The 25,098-nt window shown below is 44.0% G+C and overlaps 1 protein-coding gene and 4 non-coding genes across 7 annotated transcripts in view; 3 read left to right on the top strand and 2 right to left on the bottom strand.

Annotated features, from left to right (window-relative positions):
* TMEM107 (transmembrane protein 107) overlaps positions 1–1,811 on the bottom strand; it is a 47,093-nt gene extending 45,282 nt beyond the window's left edge. For all 3 annotated transcript variants that reach the window (XM_075346698.1, XM_075346697.1, XM_075346694.1), the window contains exon 1: positions 1,723–1,811. In XM_075346698.1, the coding sequence (XP_075202813.1) occupies positions 1,723–1,801 (79 nt within the window). In that variant the 5' untranslated portion in view covers positions 1,802–1,811. The remainder of the gene's footprint in view (positions 1–1,722) is intronic.
* Positions 1,812–8,622: 6,811 nt separating this feature from the next.
* On the bottom strand, positions 8,623–8,707 carry TRNAR-UCU (transfer RNA arginine (anticodon UCU)). The gene is given in 2 exon segments: positions 8,623–8,658; positions 8,671–8,707. It is a non-coding gene; the product is annotated as a tRNA-Arg (tRNA).
* Positions 8,708–11,100: 2,393 nt separating this feature from the next.
* Positions 11,101–11,185, top strand: TRNAR-UCU (transfer RNA arginine (anticodon UCU)). Its single transcript is given in 2 exon segments — positions 11,101–11,137; positions 11,150–11,185. It is a non-coding gene; the product is annotated as a tRNA-Arg (tRNA).
* An 8,596-nt stretch (positions 11,186–19,781) lies between these two features.
* Positions 19,782–19,866, top strand: TRNAR-UCU (transfer RNA arginine (anticodon UCU)). The gene is given in 2 exon segments: positions 19,782–19,818; positions 19,831–19,866. It is a non-coding gene; the product is annotated as a tRNA-Arg (tRNA).
* Positions 19,867–22,196: 2,330 nt separating this feature from the next.
* Positions 22,197–22,281, top strand: TRNAR-UCU (transfer RNA arginine (anticodon UCU)). The gene is given in 2 exon segments: positions 22,197–22,233; positions 22,246–22,281. It is a non-coding gene; the product is annotated as a tRNA-Arg (tRNA).
* Positions 22,282–25,098: the final 2,817 nt, after the last annotated feature.

The raw sequence follows: 25,098 nt of genomic DNA on the forward strand, positions 1-25,098 counted from the left end.
CAACTAATTCCTTTCACTGCTTTACAGCAGTGAAGGACTTGTATATTTTTGCCCGTAAGGTCATTCTCAGGAGGCTCCACTACAAACGTACTTCATACAGTGGACCATTGGATCGTGCAGAGCAGGATGCCATCCATGACCTTGAGGATCTGTTGAACGAGGTCGCACCTGATAACCAAGGTGGGTTTCCACCCTGTGCTATACCCAGATCTACCAGATTTCCCCCCTTGTCCGTGTGTCCTGCAGTGGATATCGTCATCAAGTTAGTTTGTAATGATTTTGAGTAATTTTTTAAGAGACGTCAGCAGGACAATCTCACTCATAAAGAGAGATTGTCAAAGATCTAGAGACACTTGATGATATTGTAATTAAACCCGCGGACAAGGGGGGAAATATCGTGATCTGGCCACCCATTATGTATGAGAGGGAGGCACTTTGTCAGCTACGAGACAAGTCTACTTATACTAGACTCCACTATAGCCCCGCTAATACCTTTTACGCCCAACTTCAGGCCATCCTCGGCAGAGCATGTGAGCAGGGCATTTATGATAAACAAGTATTAATACCTAAAAAAAAACAAAACATAAAATTCAAATACTTTATTAATCAAAACAAAGTGCAAATTAAAAACAATGTTGTTTAGAGTGCATATTCAGGTCACAGGGATAGTCCTGGGCAAATTCCCTATTCTCCCCCTTCCTGACCGCGGGGGTTGGCACCCTATTTTAATGCACGCCGTGGCGCCCCCGCTCGACGTGGAGTGACCCTTCAAACCCTATCCTGACAGTCTTATTAGTGCTGCCGATCTCTGTATGGGCCTTTACATAGTATCTTGGTGAGATTCTCACACATCCATTCAGACACTCCAAAGAGACCTATATTGGATCGATATTCCAGGTTCTACCCCTTACTATATTACATTTTTCATATCCAATATTGTATGAGACATATAATCAGTTTCTCCAGCCAAAAGGCACAGTCCATGTCGCCTATGCACCAAACTTCTAGATGTCACTCATGAATGGTGTAGCCAAATGGCTACTGCTTCGCTACTGCGCGTAGCTCACTGCCCGACGCGTTTCTCCTCCCGGACCATAAATCGAACGGAGGTTCATCAGGGGCTGTCCATAGCGAAATCGCATAGATGGCAGAGTGAAACATTAATGTGTCTACGTTAGAGGACTGATCACCTTTCCATAGAGTCACAAATATAGTATTCCACAGATAATCCATTACTCACATTGTTATTGTGCCATGAATAATCAATTGATCCTCCAATGAGGTGCTGTATTTAATTGTAAATCAACATATAATGTATAAGCCCATCACATATTTCTCATTGAATTCAATAAAGTTCCATTTCCAGCCGTACTTATTTAGACATTTCACTGCCCAGTTGTACACACTTTGTTTGTGCCACCAAACATAAACCGATCCTCCAATGAGGTGCTGTAATTAGCTGTGAACCAATAGATAAATACATACATATATATCAACCCTGCTTCTCATTGGTCAAAAACAAGTCCCATCTCCAGTAATACTCACTCATATGTCTCACTGGGTATGTAGGTAGGACGCATGCCGATGGTATGGAGTGTAATGGCGCCTGATTCATTCAGGACGCTGATTGATTTAAATCTCCCTCCAGGGACAGCGTCATATTGCCTCACTTCCGGTCTATTTCTTAGTGAAGAGCACGCTATGGAGGAGGCGTTAACCTACCTCGTCCCTGGTACTTGATTGTCAGCTGATCTCTCCCATAAGCGACGCTCAATGCCGCACATCCGGTCTCATTTGTCATCTGTTACGTCTCCCGTGGGATTTCACCACTTCCGGTCTCGGAGGTCAGAGTCTTGTTACTCCGCCCCATTTCCAGTCTTTGTAGTTAACTGGTCCACATCATGAAAGGGGCATTAGACTATTTTACTAGCGGTCCCCGCTGTCAGCAAACCGCTCATATGAGAGCGGCGTCATATTGCTTCACTTCCGCTACTGGCAGTCAAGTCATGCATATGCTAAACACCACGTCATTTTGCCCTCTTTCCTTTTAAAGGAGAACTGCATGGTTTCCAGTCCTGGGACTTAGAATGAAATAAATAGTCCCTTCTTATTCTTACCTCAGGATTCCAAAAGAAGTATTCAATCAGGGATCTAACTGAGACACTCCGTGTATTGAGACCCAATCACCTCACACTCTGCACTGTAATCCCATTAAATCGTATATATGTCACCCCACCAGGGACTACCTATAGACTGAACCATCACTCTCTACACCCCATCCATCTACATAATTTTGACCTTTTAACCTAAAGAGAAGGGGGGAACTCTATGGTAGAAACAGTCCACTCATTTTGTATAAAACTATTGTCTAAACATTAAGCTCAACCTGCATTTATACATTTGGTCTTATACAATAAGATGGTAACATTGTTGGCTACCTATTCCCTGTAGCCTAAATTAGAACACTCTCCTTCCCATGGAAGGAGACTTATGTGTTTCCTGGATTATGCCCATAATTACGTTGATCAGATGAAGCTCACAAACCTCAACTGCTCATTGAGCCCCTCTGGATGTGTAGTTCACAGCCAAAAAGTCCATCGAGTCTCCCTTTGGATGATCATTTTGTCCAAATCTCCTCTCCTTACAGAGATGGGGAGTGTCTCGATGGTCTTAAACGAGAGAGCTCCCACATCGCCGCCATGACAGCTATTTATATGGCGAGCAATGGGGGTGTCTCTTTTGTTCCTCACGTCCCCTAGATGCTCGCTAATTCTAGTTCTAAACTTCATTTTGGTCTTGCCTGCATAGTTGAGTGGGCATGTACATGTGCAAAGGTAAACCACACCTTCTGTCCTGCAATTGGCAAAGTTTCTATTTTTATATGTCCTCCCTGTGCTGACACTTGCAAATTCTTTCGATGGGGTGATGAATTTGCAAAAGGAACAGTTCCCACATTCGAAGGTCCCCATTTCTCTATTGTCTAGCCAGGTGTCATTATTGATAAACAAGTAGTTGAGGGACTTACAGTGCGGTTTCCGAAAATACCAACTTTTTAGTTGCTACCAAAAATCCACAAAGACGCTCTTTGACCCCCGGGTTGTTCTATCGTGTCCGGCATTGAGGGGCTATGTGAACCGGTATGTCAATTTATTGATTACTATCTAAAACCTCTGGTTCAGACGCTCCGCTGATATGTTCATGATACGACGGACGTTCTCGGGAGGGTAGATAGCATCTCTGTGGATCCAAGCACACTACTTGTTACCACAGACGTTGAGTCCCTGTACACATGCATCCGCCACGAGGATGGCCTGAAAGTCACTCAATTTTTCTTGCTGAACTCCGGTCGTAATGTTGCGATATGTGATCTAATACTTAAGTTACTCCGTTTTGTCCTCACCCACAATTTTTTCTTATTTAAGGATGTCTATTATCTACAGGAGTGTGGCACTGCGATGGGCGCGGCCTGCGCGCCCTCGTACGCGAACCTCTTTCTCGGCTTCTGGGAGAGGGGTTTGCTCTGTGACGGTGGCGAGCCGGCCGATGCCCATGTGCAGTGCTGGCTACGATATATTGACGATTTGTTTATTATTTGGGTGGCACGACGGAGCAACTTGACTATTTCATGAGCCGATTGCGGGAGAATCCATTCAATATTAAGCTGACACATCAAAGTAATGCCAAATAAGTGGATTTTCTTGATATTAACATTCAGATTGATGTTGGATATCAAATCCAAACTGATGTTTTTCGTAAAGCCACATCAGATAACTCGCTATTACATGCTTCATCGGCTCATGATGGATCTACTATTCGCGACATCCCGATCGGGCAGTCTTGCGTATGAAACGCATTTGCTCTTCTGACGATATGTTTGAAGAGCAGGCGGCGGATCTCAGGTGGTTTCAACAGCGGGGCTATAGTAATAGAGTATTAAGAAAGCCTATTTACGGGCAAAATATACTTCTCGTTCCTCCCTTCTGTACAATAATGAGACTAAACCTGACAGATCTTCGTGTCTGGATCAAATTCGTTACATTACCACCTTTAATCACGAATGGTCCGCTATGCGATCCATTTTAGACAGGCACTGGGGAGTTCTGCAGTCCGATCCTGTTCTGGGGATCTCTTGTAAAAAAACAAACCCTCATGACAGCACGTAGGTCACGAAATCTACGCAATATACTTGTCAGGAGCCACTATGTCCCATGACAGCCAAAAACCTTTCTGGATCTAGGGAGCCCTTTAAAGGGCTGTTTTCCTTGTGGCCACTGTCTGGCCTGCAGCAATGTCCTCCGCACATTTTCCTTCACTTCAACTGATGGACAGTGCAGCTATGACATTAGGCAATATATATATTTGTGGCACCACTAACGCGGTATATTATGCCACGTGTGGTTGCCAGATGATATATGTTGGGCTTACCAGCAGGGAGCTGCGTAAAAGAGAGGGAGCATGTGAGGGACATTGCTGCGGCAGTGGTGGATATCACCCTTCTTAAGACAATCCCGCGCCACTTCCGCACATTCCATGGGTGTGATCCGACATCCCTCAGTTAGAGGTATTGATGTTATCCATGGGGCTACAAGGGGTGGCAATATACACAAGATTCTAGCCCAGCGGGAAACACACTGGATTTATATGTTGGGGACAATGTCGCCAAAGGGATTAAATGAAACCCCTAGCTTTGCACCTTTTCTGCGCTGACTCATATCCTTCCATTTGTCCTGATACTCTGTGCCTTGTTTTTTACGTCTCTTTTTTAATTTTAATATATTTTTTTGATTATTTGTATTAAATAAGTATATTATTTTTTTCTATTATTGTATTATTTTTGTTTTTTTAAATATTTTCTCTTTTTGGCACTTTTTTGGAATACTGCACTTGTTGCCCATGCCGGTATATGGCAGAATACTTACTATGGATTGACTCCTGATATAGATTCCCTTTTGGACTGTATACAGATTTCCGGGATGTGATGTAGACGCGGCTGCGCTTTCTGGTTTCTTGTCCCTGAGTTCCCCGGCATCTGAATCGCTCCTGCGCAGGCGCACGGGCTTGGTGACGCGTCCCCGCTCGCGCGCTTGCGCACATGGGCGTTGATGGCTTGTGTCTCATGGGAAACTGGTGCCTGGCTGGCGCACTCGCGTCTGTACTGACGTCGGATGGTTTGGGGCGGTCCAGCGCCATATTTAAACATAGACACTATGCAGTTCCGTATTCCCCTGCGATGAAATCATCTTACCTGAGTATCGTAAAACGTACGTCGGGGTCTCAGGTATTGGGGGACCTCTCTGCCACGTCCATTGGACCTTTGTGCGTACACTAATAGGTATGGCTTTATATGTCATTTTGGGGATTTTCCCTACCATGTGAATGCTGCTAGGGCATTGTGCAATATTCAGTGCGTGTTAACTTTACCCCTATTTGTTAACCCCTGCACAGGCTTTCCATTATAATCTGTGTAATAGCCACTGTGTGGCTCTATGTGTTTCATCTTTCTATGCAATTGTAACAAATCTGTTCACGTGCATAATGATTGTGTGAGGCCACACTGGCACGATTAACTTATAATGCTTACATATGCTGCTATACCATGTTGGTAGGGTTATGTGCAATGATCATACACTATATAGTTGATATAGGGGTATGTTATACTACTATATACATGCACCACTGGTGATTTTTATCACATATAGTTTTTCACCCGTTTTGCAGCAAAAATAATCATCCTTCCATGTGGTTGGGATTTATTTCCATGTCCGCTTATTTTTCGTGCTTGTACCTTTGATTATATTCACTGTACGATTGTATTGTATTTGTACATTCGTTACCGCACTTTTGTCCATGGACTATTCTGCCTTTCTATTCCGCTGCCAGTTCCCCAAAATAAATTTGTAATTTTTGCACCATACTCTGTGTTTTCCTCCTGTTTTTTAATTTGTGCTTCAGAGTGTGCTATATGGGGCATTAACCCTTAAGCTCCTATTTTGATTTATGGATTTTTTGATACTGTGTGTAATCCAGTCTCTGTATAAATGCCCCTGCTCTGTGATTGTCTCAGGGTTCTGTGTAAAGCGCAGAGAGCATCATGAAGACCAAGGAACACAACAGGCAGGTCCATGATACTGTTGTGGAGAAGTTTAAAGCAGGATTTGGTTACAAAAAGATTTCCACAACTTTAAACATCCCAAGGAGCACTGTGCACGCGATCATATTGAAATGGAAGGAGGATCATACCACTGCAAATCTACCAAGACTCGGCCGTCCATCCAAACTGTCATCTCACACAAGGAGAAGACTGATCAGAGATGCAGCCAAGAGGCCCATGATCCCTCTGGATGAACTGCAGAGATCTACAGCTGAGGTGGGAGAGTCTGTCCATAGGACAACAATCAGTCGTACACTGATCTGGCCTTTATGGAAGAGGGGCAAGAAGAAAGCCATTTCTCAAAGATATCCATAAAAAGTGTCATTTAAAGTTTGCCACAAGCCGCCTGGAGACACCAAACATGTGGAAGAAGCTGCTCTGGTCAGATGAAACCAAAATCGTACTTTTCGGGCACAAGGCCAAACTATATGTTTGGCGTAAAAGCAACACAGCTCATCACCCTGAACACAACATCCCCACTGTTAAACATGGTGGTGGCAGTATCATGGTTTGGGCCTGCTTTTCTTCAGCAGGGACAGGGAAGATGGATAAAATTAATGGGAAGATGGATGGAGCCAAATACATGACCATTCTTGAAGAAAACCTGTTGGAGTCTGCAAAAGACCTGAGACTGGGATGGAGATTTGTCTTCCAACAAGACAATGATCCCAAACATAAAGCAACATCTACAATGGAATGGTTCCCAAATAAACGTATCCAGGTGTTAGAATGGCCAAGTCACAGCCCAGACCTGAACCCAATCGAGAATCTGTGGAAAGAGCTGAAAACTGCTGTTCACAAACGCCTCCATCCAACCTCACTCAGCTCCAGCTGTTTACAAAGGAAGAATGGGCGAGAATTTCACCTCTCCATGTGCAAAACTGATAGACACATACCCCAAGAGACTGCAGCTGTAATCGCAGCAAAAGGGGGCGCTACAAAGTATTAACTTAGAGGGGATGAATAATATTGCACGCCACAATTTTCAGTTTATTATTTTTTGTAAAAGTTTAAAATAAGCAATAAATATCGTTCAACTTCACAATTGTGCCACTTGTTGTTGATTCTTCACCAGAACATTAACATTTTTATCTTTATGTTTGAAGTCTGAAATGTGGGACAAGGTTGAAAAATTCAAGGGGGGCGAATACTTTCGCAAGGCACTGTATGTATTATATGTAGTATATTACTAGGTGTATGATATGCACTACGTACACATACATACATACACATATCATACAGCTAGTAATATGCTACACATAGTATATAACCTACAGCTAGTAATACATTATACATAGGACATAACATCCAGCTAGTAATATACTACACATATCATACAACTATTAATATACTACACAAAGTCCATATCCTACAACTTGTAATATACTACACAAAGTACATATCATACAGCTAGTATGATATGTACTATGTGTAGTATATTACTAGTTGTATGATATGTACTATGTGTAGTATATTACTAGTTGTATGATATGCACTATGTGTAGTATATTACTAGTTGTATGATATGCACTATGTGTAGTATATTACTAGTTGTATGATATGTACTATGTGTAGTATATTACTAGTTGTATGATATGCACTATGTGTAGTATATTACTAGTTGTATGATATGCACTATGTGTAGTATATTACTAGCTGTATGATATGTACTATGTGTAGTATATTACTAGTTGTATGATATGTACTATGTGTAGTATATTACTAGTTGTATGATATGCACTATGTGTAGTATATTACTAGTTGTATGATATGCACTATGTGTAGTATATTACTAGTTGTATGATATGCACTATGTGTAGTATATTACTAGTTGTATGATATGCACTATGTGTAGTATATTACTAGCTGTATGATATGTACTATGTGTAGTATATTACTAGTTGTATGATATGCACTATGTGTAGTATATTACTAGTTGTATGATATGCACTATGTGTAGTATGTTACTAGCTGTATGATATGTACTATGTGTAGTATATTACTAGTTGTATGATATGTACTATGTGTAGTATATTACTAGTTGTATGATATGTACTATGTGTAGTATATTACTAGTTGTATGATATGCACTATGTGTAGTATATTACTAGTTGTATGATATGCACTATGTGTAGTATATTACTAGTTGTATGATATGCACTATGTGTAGTATATTACTAGTTGTATGATATGCACTATGTGTAGTGCATGGCTAGCTGCATGTTATATTCTATATATAATATATTACTATCTGTAGATTTTGTACTGCGTAGTATATTATTAGGTGTAGGCTATATACTGTGTGTAGCAATATTAGTAGCTGTAGGATATGTAGTATGTGTAGATTATTACTTGCTGTAATACATTACAGCTGCAGGACATGTACTATATTGTATAGTTCTATGTAGGATACTTCTACGGTAGTTGTACGTATTATATTACTATATCTAGGTGGAGAGAGTAACAGAAAGCGACTCTGGTGGGACTCGAACCCACAACCTTTGAATGACTGCACCAGCTAGAAGTCCAATGCGCTATCCATTGCGCCACAGAGCCAGTTACATTTAATATATAAAGCTGTATGTGTGTGTGTGCGTATGTGTGTATGTATGTCCGGGATTGGCATCCGTACCATCGCAGCTACAGCCACAAAATTATGCACACTCACACTTCTGGACCCCGAGAGTGTCATAGGCTATGTTTTGAGGGGAAATTTTAACCCCGCTCTTTACAGTTATTCACCAAAAAACCTGCCTCCATTAAAGCGAATGGAGCTGGGAGCCACAGTGCAGCCAGAACTTCAGAAGAATGCGCAGCCACGCCCTTATATGGAATGTTGGCGTGTCACAATGCAGCCAGGGAAAGAGACAGACACAGACAGGGTAAGAGGCAGACACAGACAGGGTAAGAAACAGACAGACAGAGTAAGATACAGACACAAAGAGACAGACACAGACAAAAAGACAGACTGACAGGGAAAGAGACATACACAGACAAAGAGACAGTGACAGCCACAGGGAAACAGACAGACAGGGAAAGAAAGGGAAAGAGACAGACAAGGTAAAAGACAGACAAAGAAAGGTAAAGAGACAGACAGGGAAAGTGACAAAGGGAAAGAGGGAAAGAGACACACAGGGAAAGAGAGAGAAAGATACAGACAGGGAAAGAGACAGACAGGGAACGAGACAGACAGGGAAAGTGACAAAGATAGACAGACAGGGAAAGAGATTGAGACAGACGGAGAAAGAGACAGAGACAGTCAGAGACAGACAGGGAGAGAGACAGACAGACAGACAGACAAAGAGATAGAGAGAGAGACAGAGAGATATATACAGATTGGGAGACAGACAAAGAATGGGAGAGAAACAGAGAGACAGTTACTATCCCGGGCGTTAATACATTCTATTTATACATTCTATCCCGGGAATGTTAATACATTTTATTTTGTTAACAACAGTTATTAACCCGGGCGAAGCCGGGTAGTACAACTAGTATAATATAGTTAGTATATTTTTAGAAGTAGGTTATATACTGAGTGTAGTAATATTACTAGCTGTTAATTATGTACAATGTATAATATATTACTATCTGTAGCTTGTGTAGTATATTACCAGCTGGAGCTTATGTACTATGTGTAGGATACTACTAGCTATTGGATATGGATATGTACTATGTGTAGTATATGACTAGCTGCATGTTATGTCCTATGTATAATGTATTACAAGCTGTAGGTTTTATCCTAAATGTAGTATATTACTAGCTGTACGATATGTACTATGTGTAGTATACTACTAGCTGTAGGATATGTACTATGTGTAGTATATTACTAGCTGTACGACATGTACTATGTGTAGTATACTACTAGCTGTATGATATGTACTATGTGTAGTATATTACTAGTTGTATGATATGTACTTTGTGTAGTATATTACTAGTTGTATGATATGTACTATGTGTAGTATATTACTAGTTGTATGATATGTACTTTGTGTAGTATATTACTAGTTGTATGATATGTACTATGTGTAGTATATTACTAGTTGTATGATATGCACTATGTGTAGAATATTACTACCTGTATGATATGTACTATGTGTAGTATATTACTAGCTGTATGATATGTACTTTGTGTAGTATATTACTAGCTGTAGGATATGTACTATGTGTAGAATATTACTAGCTGTATGATATGTACTATGTGTAGTATATAAATAGCTGTATGATATGTACTATGTGTAGTATATTACTAGCTGTATGATATGTACTATGTGTAGTATATAACTAGCTGTATGATATGTACTATGTGTAGTATATTACTAGCTGTAGGATATGTACTATGTGTAGTATATAACTAGCTGTATGATATGTACTATGTGTAGTATATTACTAGCTGTAGTATATGTACTATGTGTAATATATAACTAGCTGTATGATATGTACTATGTGTAGTATATTACTAGCTGTATTATATGTACTATGTGTAGTATATTACTAGCTGTATGATATGTACTATGTGTAGTATATTACTAGTTGTATGATATGTACAATGTGTAGTATATTACTAGCTGTAAGTTATGCACTACATACATACACATATCCTGCAGCTAGTAATATACTACACTTAGTATATAACCTACAGTTAGTAATATACTACACATAGTACATATCATACAACTAGTAATATACTACATTTATGATAAAACCTACAGCTTGTAATACATTATACATAGGACATAACATGCAGCTAGTCATATACTACACATAGTACATATCCATATCCAATAGCAAGTAGTATCCTACACATAGTACATAAGCTCCAGCTGGTAATATACTACACAAGCTACAGATAGTAATATATTACACATTGTACATAATCAACAGCTAGTAACATTATTACACTCAGTATATCACCTACTGCTAGAAATATACTCAGCATAGTATATGTAACTGGCTCTGTGGCGCAATGGATAGCGCATTGGACTTCTAGCTGGTGCAGTCATTCAAAGGTTGTGGGTTCGAGTCCCACCAGAGTCGCTTTTTGTTACTCTCTCCACCTAGACATAGTAATATAATATATAAACTACATGTCGTACAACTAGAAGTATCCTGGTACTATACTACACAAGCTACAGCTAGTAATATACTACACATAGTACATATCCTACAGCTAGTAATATACTACACATAGTATGAGTCGACCATCAGTGCTTTCGATAGGGGGGTACTCTGGTGCCGGGACTACGGCTACTTTACTCTCAATGGGGTTATCACATGTAGTCGGTACCGGCTTCGTGCCCTGGGCGCTCACTCTGCGGCTGTGGTATGGTGTACAGGGATGATTTTGGGGATATACCTGATGCTACCTGTGGTGTAGGGTAAGCGGGATATACCAGCGCTGCCCGCGGCCGACCTCTGAGGCGATGGTGACAGCAGTATAAGATCTCTCAGCTCCCCACAGGTGGAGATTTCTTACCTCAGGGCGGCGGGTCGCTGACCAGGAGGGAAGCGACCGAGCAGTGATGGCTGCCTTTTTCTCTGACGTCGCAGGGTCCTGTCGAACGGCGGAGACACAACACACCGAGTCCACATCAGTTCAAACAAGTCCTTTTTACTAGCATCTGGTTTGTTTCAAAAAGTTCACAGCAGAAACAGTTCGGTTACCAAAAGGCCAATGGTCACAAGTTTTGTCGGAGATTAATGACAGAGTCTCTCTCTGAGGTAACCTTTCCTTGTCTCTTTGTCGGTCCCTGCTCTGAGGGCTCTGTGACTCCCTCTTTAACCCACTCGTCGTGAACTCAGCTTGGGGTTAGTAGTCAGACTCTTGATGGGTACCCAGACTCCTCTTATTTAAGATCCCAGGTTAATGGTCAATGGTTTGGGGATAAACCTGACAAACCTCCTCGGTCCCGTTATACCGGTGTCGATCTGAACTCTTCAGCCGGCTCTCGCCAGACCTAAAGCGTCCCCTTTCCGTCTGGGTTACCCCTTTTTTCTGTGTCTTTCTTTTCTTTTGGGGTACCCTTGCTCAGGACGTCGGGCCTATGTTATTTCTAGCCCTTCTTTCAGTCATCAATTTACTCTCGTCTCTTCTTGTCACTCCTTTCTGACTGATTGTTAACTGATGAACTGTCACCCAGTCGTCCTGTCAATCACGTCGCATCTCACGCTCAGCCAGGCTCCACCCCCCTATGGACCTACTATATAAACAGTCCCAGGAATATGAAGGTAGGGGCTGCTGAGTCAATGTTACTCAATCTAATATAAGACTCTGCATTTCTTCTCTCTTTCACCTGTGACCAAAGGGCACTGCACCTTGATGTTAAGGTGCTGTATTCCCCTGTATTGCCTAACCACAGGGGCACCACAAGTACATATCCTACAGCTAGTAATATACTACATAGTGTATAACCTACAGCTAGTAATATACTACATAGTGTATAACCTACAGCTAGTAATATACTACTCATAGTACATATCATACAGCTAGTAATATACTACACATCGTACATATCATACAGCTAGTAATATACTACACATAGTACATATCCTATAGCTTGTAATATACTACACATATTGTATAACCTACAGCTAGTAATATACTACACATAGTACATATCCTACAGCTAGTAATATACTACACATAGTACATATCCTACAGCTAGTAATATACTACACATAGTACATATCCTATAGCTAGTAATATACTACACATAGTACATATCCTACAGCTAGTAATATACTACACATAGTACATATCCTACAGCTAGTAATATACTACACATAGTACATATACCCTATAGCTAGTAATATACTACACATAGTACATATCCTACAGCTAGTAATATACTACACATAGTACATATCCTACAGCTAGTAATATACTACACATAGTACATATCATACAGCTAGTAATATACTACACATAGTACATATCCTACAGCTAGTAATATACTACACATAGTACATATACAGCCAGTAATATACTACACATATGTCACGCTCCCCGGGTCCCGACGTCGTTTCTTACTCACCGCTCCGGTCCCCGGGTCCCCTGCCTCCAGCCACACGTCCTCCTCGACACCGCTCCCTGCTCTGGCCTCCGGCACCCGGGCGTCACGCATGTGCATTAGGGCGCGCGCACGGTCACTGACTTCCTCTTAAAGGCCCTGCACTCCCTAAACAGGATATTACATCAGTCAGGGTCAGGTATATTAGGAGCTCCCTGCCTGGAGGGCGTCGCCTGTTCGTCAAGTTCTGCAAGCTAGGAGTCCAGGTCCCCATGTGCCTTGCCTGTGCTAACTCTGTCTCTTTCGTAGAGTCTGCTGTGCTTCCGTAACCGGCTCCTGAATCCGGGTTTGCCTAGAGGTCCTCCGGTGTCCGTCAGCGGGGAATCCCACCACCGTTACATCTGGCTGTGCCTGTCTGTGATCCCCGGCTTCACCCGGCTGCCTCCCCGTCACATCCAGCTAACCCGGATCCCGTCTGAGCTTCCTAACCAGCACCCGTACCGGACTCCCTTAATTGTCTCCAAGAACTCTGTGGTTCTAAAGACTCCGTTCTTCCCGTTCCCTGAGGGACGCTATCCCGGTCCCGCTAGTACTCCGGCTACCGTGTACCTAGGCCCTCTGGTGGGGTGACCGGACAGTCCCTGTATAGGGGTTAGCTCCAGGTTGCCTCACTGGGGGAGTCAGGTGCACGACCCAGAGGATCCACCATCACCCGGACCTAACAGAACGAACAGGCCATGGATCCCGCCGAAGCACTAGCATCCCAACTGGCCGGATTGCAGCAGGAGCTGGTACGTCAGCGAGAGACCCAATCCCGTATGTTGGCCTTCATGACGTTAGTGGACACCCGCCTGAACACACTGCAATCCACAGCCACGTCCCTGTCCACTTCCGCCACATCCACGGCTTCCGTAGGGATAACTTCTGCGACCTCGCAACTGAGACTAGCCTCTCCGCCTCGGTTTGCCGGGGACCCCAAGAACTGCCGTGGGTTCTTGAACCAGTGCTCGCTGCACTTCAAACTGCTCCCACATCTCTTCGCTTCCGACCAAGCTGAGGTTGCCTTCGTCATGTCTCATCTGGAGGGTGAAGCACTGGCATGGATGAACCCCTTGTGGGAGAGGGAAGATCCAGTAACCACCAACATCCAGGACTTCCTGCACACCTTCCGCACCGCGTTCGATGAACCCGGACGTGCTTCTTCATCCGCCTCATCCCTCCTCAGGCTACGCCAAGGAACTTTGACAGTTGGTCAGTATGCCATCCGGTTCCGCACGCTGGCATCTGAGTTGGGGTGGAACAATGAAGCCTTGACTGCCGCCTTCTGGGAGGGGCTCACCGGTCGTATCAAGGACGAGCTGGCCGGCCGAGACGTCCCCTCCACCTTGGACTCCCTGATCGCCCTCGCAACCCGGATAGACCTCCGCTTTCAAGAAAGGTCTAAGGAAATGTCCCGCGAGCGGCGCCCTGTAAGGCACTCCGCTTCTCCTCAGAAGCCTATCCTCTCCTCATCCGGGCTCTCTGGCTCCTCCATCCATGAGCCCATGGAGTCCATGCAAGTGGACCGGCTACGGTCCTCCGAGCAGCGTCGAGCGGAACGAGCCACCATGTGTCTCTGCTTCTATTGTGGAGATGGCGCACACCAGGTGCGTGCCTGCCCAGGGAAACCGGGAAACTCCAAAGCTTAGGGTTGGTAGGAGAGGCCACCCTAGGTACTGGGAAGCTCTCTGACCCAGTGACATGGACTGTACAGGTGACAACAGGAGAAACCCGCTTCACGGCAGAGGCATATCTCGACTCCGGGGCAGCGGGTAACTTCATCCACCAGGCCACAGTAGACAAGTACCAGTTACCTGTCACCCCGCTGCAGACACCGCTTGTGATAGCCTCTGTGGATGGGAAACCCCTCTCTGATTCCGTCCTGTTCGTCACTAAACCTGTGAAACTGCGTATCGGTGCGCTACACACCGAAGAAATCGCCTTCTATGTTCTACCACGCATGTCTCATCCACTTCTGCTGGGTTTACCCTGGTTACGGGTACATGAACCTACGGTCAGCTGGCGTACTGGAGAAATCATCCGCTGGGGCCCGTCTTGTCATGAGAACTGCCTCCAGTCAGTACAGCCCGTCCGTCGTCCTCTGGCCCCGGACTCCTTACCTGGTCTTCCTCCAGCCTATTGGTCCTTCGCGGATGTGTTCGATAAAAAGGAGTCGGAGGTATTGCCTCCACATCGACCCTACGACTGTGCCATTGACCTTCTGCCAGGAACCACACCCCCTCGGGGACGGATATACCCTTTGTCCCCTGCTGAGACCCGGGCCATGTCTGAATACATCACCGAGAACCTGGCACGGGGGTTCATTCGCAGGTCCTCGTCCCCGGCTGGTGCGGGCTTCTTCTTCGTCAAGAAAAAAGAAGGCGACCTACGGCCCTGTATCGATTACCGGGGACTAAACCAGATCACAGTGAAAAACAAATACCCCCTGCCTCTCATCCCTGAACTCTTCGATCGGCTCCGGGGAGCCCGTATATTCACCAAATTGGATCTCCGTGGGGCTTACAACCTGGTTCGCATACGCTCCGGGGACGAGTGGAAGACCACCTTCAACACCCGGGACGGGCACTATGAATATTGCGTGATGCCCTTCGGCCTTTGCAATGCTCCGGCAGTCTTCCAGGAGCTGGTGAACGACGTGTTCAGGGACCTCCTCTATGTCTGTGTAGTCGTATACCTGGACGACATCTTAATCTACTCCCCAGACCTACGTACCCACAGAGAGCATGTGCAAATCGTGCTACAGAGGCTGAGGAAGAATCGCTTATACGCCAAACACGAGAAGTGCGTGTTCGAACAATCATCTCTCCCCTTTTTGGGCTATGTAATATCGGACACCGGACTGCAGATGGATCCCGGGAAGGTCTCTGCTATCCTCGACTGGCCTCCTCCTTCGGGACTAAAAGCCATCCAACGTTTCCTCGGTTTTGCTAACTACTATCGCCAGTTCGTCCCTCACTTCTCGACCCTAACTGCTCCGCTCTCCGCCCTGACCAAGAAGGGGGCCAATCCGAAGGCTTGGACACCCGAGGCCGAAGCCGCCTTCTGCTCTCTGAAGCGGTCCTTTGCTTCTTCTCCCGTCCTTCACCGTCCTGAGTTGAACCGCCAATTCACCCTGGAGGTTGACGCCTCCTCCGCAGGGGCAGGAGCCGTACTTATGCAGAAATCCGCCACCGGGAAGATGGTCACCTGCGGCTTCTTCTCCAAGGTCTTCTCAGCCCCAGAACGCAATTATACCATTGGTGATCGAGAGCTCCTGGCCGTTAAGATGGCGTTGGAGGAATGGCGATATCTCCTGGAGGGAGCGGTTTACCCGGTGATCATCTATACTGACCACAAAAACCTGGAGTATATACGCTCCGCTCAAAGGCTGAATCCGCGCCAAGCACGTTGGTCTCTCTTCTTCGCCAGGTTTGATTTTCAGCTACACTATCGGCCTGCGGACAAGAACGTACGGGCAGATGCCCTGTCTCGGTCCTTTGTTCCGGTAGACCAAGAGGAGGAGCCAAGCCAGCCCATCATCTGTCCTAGCAAGGTCATCCCGGTGGCTCCCGTCTCCCTGGCACAGATTCCTCCTGGGAAGACGTACGTCACGGAGACCGACCGACTCAAGGTCCTCCAATGGGGACACTCCTCAAAAATGGCCAGACACGCCGGCCAGAAGAAAACCTGGGGCGTCATCGCCCGTCACTATTGGTGGCCGTCTCTTCGTACGGATGTCACCGCCTTCGTCTCTGCATGTTCCTCCTGTGCCCGGAACAAGACGCCTAAGCACCTGCCTTTTGGTCCTCTTCTCCCTCTGCCGACTTCTTCCATTCCATGGCAACACATAGCCATGGACTTTGTCACGGACTTGCCCTTGTCCTCCGGTCATACGGTCATCTGGGTCGTGGTGGACCGATTCTCGAAAATGGCTCATTTTGTTCCTATGGCCGGATTGCCCTCTGCTCAAGAGCTTGCAGACGCCTTCATACAGCACATCTTCCGGCTGCATGGCTTTCCTGCCCATATCGTGTCCGACAGAGGAACCCAATTCACCTCACGCTTCTGGAGGGCTCTCTGTGAACACCTGGGGGTGTCTCTGGACTTTTCCTCTGCCTACCACCCTCAGTCAAACGGACAAGTGGAACGAGTCAACCAGATCATGACCACCTTCCTTCGTCACTACGTCAATGTCCACCAGGACAACTGGTCCACGCTCCTTCCTTGGGCTGAATTCTCTCATAACCACCAGGTCAGCGAATCCACCTCCAGTTCTCCCTTCCATGTTGTCTATGGTCTTCAGCCTTCTGTGCCGTTACCAGTTTCTCCAGCTTCCGATGTACTTGCAGCAGATGCCCTGGCCAGAGACTTCTCCGCTATATGGGCCTCAGTCAAGACCTCCCTGGGACATGCTGCTGCACGAATGAAGAAACATGCGGACAAGAGACGTCTTGATCCTCCTTGCTTCTCTCCTGGGGACTTGGTCTGGCTTGCCTCCAAGTACGTCCGACTCAAGATTCCTTCGTACAAGCTGGGTCCGCGGTACATCGGTCCCTTCAAGGTCCTCAGGAAGATCAACGAGGTGTCCTACAAGTTGCAGCTACCGCCCTCCATGCGGATACCCAACTCCTTCCATGTGTCCTTGCTGAAACCTGTTGTCCTCGGTCCCTTCTCTTCTGATGCCAGTCCTCCTCCTCCCATAGCCGATGATGACATCTATGCGGTAAGAGATATCGTGGCCATGAAGACCGTCAGGGGACGGCAGTACTTCCTGGTCGATTGGGCAGGTTATGGTCCAGAGGATAGGTCCTGGGAACCCCGGGAGAATGTGGGTACTCCTCTGATTCGTGCCTTTCTGTCCCGGTTGCGGGGAGGGGGGCCTGGGGGGGGGTACTGTCACGCTCCCCGGGTCCCGACGTCGTTTCTTACTCACCGCTCCGGTCCCCGGGTCCCCTGCCTCCAGCCACACGTCCTCCTCGACACCGCTCCCTGCTCTGGCCTCCGGCACCCGGGCGTCACGCATGTGCATTAGGGCGCGCGCGCGGTCACTGACTTCCTCTTAAAGGCCCTGCACTCCCTAAACAGGATATTACATCAGTCAGGGTCAGGTATATTAGGAGCTCCCTGCCTGGAGGGCGTCGCCTGTTCGTCAAGTTCTGCAAGCTAGGAGTCCAGGTCCCCATGTGCCTTGCCTGTGCTAACTCTGTCTCTTTCGTAGAGTCTGCTGTGCTTCCGTAACCGGCTCCTGAATCCGGGTTTGCCTAGAGGTCCTCCGGTGTCCGTCAGCGGGGAATCCCACCACCGTTACATCTGGCTGTGCCTGTCTGTGATCCCCGGCTTCACCCGGCTGCCTCCCCGTCACATCCAGCTAACCCGGATCCCGTCTGAGCTTCCTAACCAGCACCCGTACCGGACTCCCTTAATTGTCTCCAAGAACTCTGTGGTTCTAAAGACTCCGTTCTTCCCGTTCCCTGAGGGACGCTATCCCGGTCCCGCTAGTACTCCGGCTACCGTGTACCTAGGCCCTCTGGTGGGGTGACCGGACAGTCCCTGTATAGGGGTTAGCTCCAGGTTGCCTCACTGGGGGAGTCAGGTGCACGGCCCAGAGGATCCACCATCACCCGGACCTAACAACATAGTACATATCCTACAGCTAGTAATATACTACACATAGTACATATCATACAGCTAGTAATATACTACACATAGTACATATCATACAGCTAGTAATATACTACACATAGTACATATCATACAGCTAGTAATATACTACACATCGTACATATCATACAACTAGTAATATACTACACATAGTACATATCATACAGCTAGTAATATACTACACATAGTACATATCATCCAGCTAGTAATATACTACACATCGTACATATCATACAACTAGTAATATAATACACATCGTACATATCATACAGCTAGTAATTTACTACACATAGTACATATCCTATAGCTAGTAATATACTACACATAGTACATATCATACAGCTAGTAATATACCACACATAGTACATATCCTACAGCTAGTAATATACTACACATAGTACATATCCTATAGCTAGTAATATACCACACATAGTACATATCCTACAGCTAGTAATATACTACACATAGTACATATCCTACAGCTAGTAATATACTACACATAGTACATATACAGCCAGTAATATACTACACATAGTACATATCCTACAGCTAGTAATATACTACACATAGTACATATAATACAGCTAGTAATATACTACACATAGTGTATATCCTACAGCTAGTAATATACTACACATAGTGTATATCCTACAGCTAGTAATATACTACACATATTGTATATCCTACAGCTAGTAATATACTACACATAGTACATATCCTACAGCTAGTAATATACTACACATAGTACATATCCTACAGCTAGTAATATACTACACATAGTACATAAGCTCCAGCTGGTAATATACTACACAAGCTACAGATAGTAATATATTACACATTGTACATAATCAACAGCTAGTAACATTACTACACTCAGTATATAACCTACTGCTAGAAATATACTCAGCATAGTATATGTAACTGGCTCTGTGGCGCAATGGATAGCGCATTGGACTTCTAGCTGGTGCAGTCATTCAAAGGTTGTGGGTTCGAGTCCCACCAGAGTCGCTTTTTGTTACTCTCTCCACCAAGATATAGTAATATAATATATACACTACATGTCCGTACAAATAGCAGTATCCTACATAGAACTATACAATATAGTACATGTCCTGCAGCTGTAATGTATTACATTTTGTTACTCTCTCCACCCAGAAATACTATTGAAAACAAAATTTGAGAACAACGCACAAATTCCTAAGTGTTGCGGTCATTGTGTCATCCTATGTGATTATATCCTAACATGAGGAAACGCGCAGGATTTTCCACTTATTTCATAAATTTTATTTATTGTAAAGCAAATAAAAATGTAAATGAGATAAATGAAAAAGACTGATCAAAATTAGAGAACAACTTCAGATCCCTGCAAGTTATTGGTGTTAATTGAACTGATGATGCCCTACAACTTTGTAATTCACTTTTTTCTCTATCTCGTTCCGTTTTCGAGATAAAAATGCTAACTCCGTTGTTTTCCACCAGGTGGCGCTATAGGTGGTTTCATTGCGTAGCGCATGGATACTTTACTATACCTAGACACCACTTCTATGCCTATACCTGCCGCTGTTCTCAAGTTAATGACAGTGGACAGGATATGGGTGGACACACTGTATAAGACATGAAATGCAGCTGATAATATACTACCATAGTGTATAACCTACATCTAGTAATATACTACACATAGTACATATCCTACAGCTAGTAATATACTACACATAATACATATCCTACAGCTAGTAATATACTACACATAGTAAATATCCTACAGCTAGTAATATACTACACATAGTACATATCCTACAGCTAGTAATATACTACACATAGTACATATCATACAGCTAGTAATAAACTACACATAGTACATATCCTACAGCTAGTAATATACTACACATAGTACATATCCTACAGCTAGTAATATACTACACATAGTACATATCCTACAGCTAGTAATATACTACACATCGTACATATCCTACAGCTAGTAATATACTACACATAGTACATATCCTACAGCTAGTAATATACTACACATAGTACATATCCTACAGCTAGTAATATACTACACATAGTACATATCCTACAGCTAGTAATATACTACACATAGTACATATCCTACAGCTAGTAATATACTACACATAGTACATATCATACAGCTAGTAATATACTACACATAGTACATATCATACAGCTAGTAATAAACTACACATAGTACATATCCTACAGCTAGTAATATACTACACATAGTACATATCCTACAGCTAGTAATATACTACACATAGTACATATCCTACAGCTAGTAATATACTACACATCGTACATATCCTACAGCTAGTAATATACTACACATAGTACATATCCTACAGCTAGTAATATACTACACATAGTACATATCCTACAGCTAGTAATATACTACACATCGTACATATCCTACAGCTAGTAATATACTACACATAGTACATATCCTACAGCTAGTAATATACTACACATAGTACATATCCTACAGCTAGTAATATACTACACATAGTACATATCCTACAGCTAGTAATATACTACACATAGTACATATCCTACAGCTAGTAATATACTACACATAGTACATATCATACAGCTAGTAATAAACTACACATAGTACATATCCTACAGCTAGTAATATACTACACATAGTACATATCCTACAGCTAGTAATATACTACACATAGTACATATCCTACAGCTAGTAATATACTACACATCGTACATATCCTACAGCTAGTAATATACTACACATAGTACATATCCTACAGCTAGTAATATACTACACATAGTACATATCCTACAGCTAGTAATATACTACACATAGTACATATCCTACAGCTAGTAATATACTACACATAGTACATATCCTACAGCTAGTAATATACTACACATAAGGCCTAAAACCCACATCCGTGAAAACCACGTCCGTGTAAAACGGGCCGTTTTTCGGGTCCGTTTTCCGTTTTTTAGGTCTGTTTTTATGGTATGTGTGGCCTGCGTGTGTATCCCGTATGCTAGCCGTATGTGCGTGTGGAATGTCCGTGTGTGCGTGAGTGAAATAACTGACGTGTGTGTGTTGCCCGTGTGAAATGATCCGTGTGTGTGTGTGTGTGTGTTGCACAATGTCGTTGATACATGTCGGCAGACAGCAGACAGAGTTGCGCGATGAGAATGAACTCGGGTGAACTTCACCCGACTTCATTGTACCATTATGTAGCATTCATGTATATTATACTGTAAATGGTACATAATCAACAGCTAGTAACATTACTACACTCAGTATATCACCTACTGCTAGAAATATACTCAGCATAGTATATGTAACTGGCTCTGTGGTGCAATGGATAGCGCATTGGACTTCTAGCTGGTGCAGTCATTCAAAGGTTGTGGGTTCGAGTCCCACCAGAGTCGCTTTTTGTTACTCTCTCCACCTAGATATAGTAACATAATGCATACACTACATGTCCATACAGCTAGCAGTATACTATATAAACTACACGTAGTAAATATCCTACAATTATAGTTACGGTTAGCTTTCACTGTCTATGGGAACAGTGCGTGAAGCGAGGTCACCCCCTAACACCTGAGTCTGATCCATGCACTCCCCAACATCCCTAGATGGGTCATTCCCCCCATGTGCCGTCATATGCCTAGGCCCTTGAACTCACCCTAACCAGTGCGTAGGCCATCAATACACTAGTCTCGCTACTGCAATAAAACAAGAAAAGGAAGGTAAGAAAAAAAGGTGAGTAAAGACACAAAAAAAAGTACTCTATGGCCTCTCCAGCAGAAAACTTGTCAGCTGCAACACAAACGAACACCTGAGCTTCCCCAGTGACAGGCACCTTCAAAGTGATCAGTATAGAGGATCTATAACTGGCATGGAGTGAAGCAAGGAGTGGGTAAATATCGCAGAAGGGAGTGATGAGAAAATGTTACAATTGCAATTAGGGCTATGAGTAATCTCAACCAGAAGGTAAAGGGTCCTTAACCTGTTCACCATTTAATGAAAGTAAAACCACTCCAATACTGGAAAACAGTCAAGTAGGCTCTACAGAGAGCCTGCAATCAATTAAATGTTGAGATATCCTAATCCCAGATCCCCCCAAAGGCAACCTGTGAATGCTACACACTCACGACAATAGATAAATTAAACTGAACAAGATTGGAAAGTAAGGGTCATTAATAGATCGAAAACTGTCTCAGAGAGTGCATGCAGGGTGGTGGTGTCACGAGGGTGTCATGGGTGACAGATATATGTTGTCCAGCAGTTGAAGGTTACAGCGTTCGACTGCACAAACTGCTCCCTGACCTTCTATCATTCCTGCAAGACTTCTTCCGAGCTGCACCAAACCTCTGGAACGCTCTACCCCAAGAAGTTAGGACAAATCACAACTTACTCAGCTTCAGATGCTCCCTAAAAACGCATCTTTTTAGGGTGGCCTATCACAATCCCTAGCCAAACTAGTTTCACCTAATCCCACTACAACTTCTCAGAACATAACCCCACGTCAAACTCCATGGCACCCAAATGCATCATAGGCTCTGGCCAACTGGTCCAGGAAGCCATTATCTATCCCCCATGAGATGGCTGGATTGTCATTGTAAATAAGCACTTGTACCTTGCCCCTCCCCCCATCTCATTGTAGATTGTAAGCTCTCACGAGCAGGGTTGCTATTTTTCCCTTTAAATATTGTATCTTCTATAATTGTTACTTGTTTGTATATGTTTATGTATATGATATGGATATGTATATGAGCCTCCTGAATTGTAAAGCGCTGCGGAATATGTTGGCGCTATAGAAATAAAGATTATTATTATTATTATTATTTGGTATCCTATGTATCTCCTCTGCTTTATTTTCATCCCTTTAGGACCCTGCGGAGTTCCTCACTCTTTCAGCTATTAATCATTAGCACTTCCTTGGTGTCTATATATGTATCTTTATTTTCCCATTCTCAGTGCTGGTGATAAGTCCTCTATCCTTTACAGGTCTTCAGTTACAGTGCAAGCAGTTGGCTCGCATTCTTCTGGTGTAACCTGGTTGTTTTCAGTTCCTCTCCCTGAGGCATCTGGCGATAAGTTGGTCTTTCCTTCCCTTGTTATCCCTGTGTTCTTTAGTGCTGAGTGGGGTTGAGGAAGAGCTAATCCCATCCGCTTCCTACGTAGGGCCCAGATCAGGGTCAGGTATCCTGCTCGGCGCATAGGTGCGTAACCTATCTAGGGCAGTGAGTGAAGCCAGGGCCCTGTGGTAGGTTTGGTCAGGTGGTACCATCTCCCCCTTCGCTAGACTCAGGGTTTCCCTTAGCTTTCGCTGTTGGCTTGGTACTTCTCGGTCCTTAGCGTGACAGATGGTGATTGACTGCTATTCTGAATAAAAATGGTGACCCCAGGGTTCCTTGCTTATCTGCTATTATTCACCTCACTATTGATATAGAAGACGAGATGAATAGTGTGATTTCTATTTGTGCAGATGAGGAGCAGCCATGTAGGACGGTGCGATGTGTGGAAGATGGTCAGAGGTTTCAGGTTTGGTAACTGAGGTTCAACATTGAGAAATGTAAAGTTCTGCACATGGGCACTAATACTATGCCGCTATCATATGTCCAAGGGGGAGCAAAACTAGGAGAGTCACTGGTCGAGAAGGATCTGGTTGTGCTTGTAGATCACAGACTAAATAACACCATTAAATGTTAATTAGGGGCTTCTACAGCTGGCACCTTTATGGAACGAAATTATACTAATTCTATCTATATATTGTTGGGTGTTATTTATAATACCCTATACATTTAAAATAGGCATAAATAAGTATTTTGTACCAATAGGGATCTATGGTGGTGGCTACCGGTATCTCTTTTATAAGTGTGCTGTGACATCCTAAGTTATGCTTTAAGTCCCAAAGAACCGCTACTACGCATGCGCCATCGAGTCTGACATGCCTTATCTTTGTAGAGTTAGTCTACTCAAAAAATGTATTGGTCTACTTGTATGCCATTATGTTTTACCTGTAAGGACCTATACATTTGAGTATGATGAGTTTCGCGATTAGCGCGGTCTTATGGACGCATGCGCTGTAGAGATTTAGGGAGGATTTTAGGCCGAATCATGTGATTCGGACAGAATTGGACTAATCCTACCTATATACCGCTGGGTGTAATTTATAATACCCTATATATTTTCAATTGGGGCTCTAGAATAAGCATAAACAAGCATGCTATATGATTAGG

This window comes from Anomaloglossus baeobatrachus, chromosome 4 (genome assembly GCF_048569485.1).
Source record: "Anomaloglossus baeobatrachus isolate aAnoBae1 chromosome 4, aAnoBae1.hap1, whole genome shotgun sequence".
NCBI lineage: Eukaryota > Metazoa > Chordata > Amphibia > Anura > Aromobatidae > Anomaloglossus > Anomaloglossus baeobatrachus.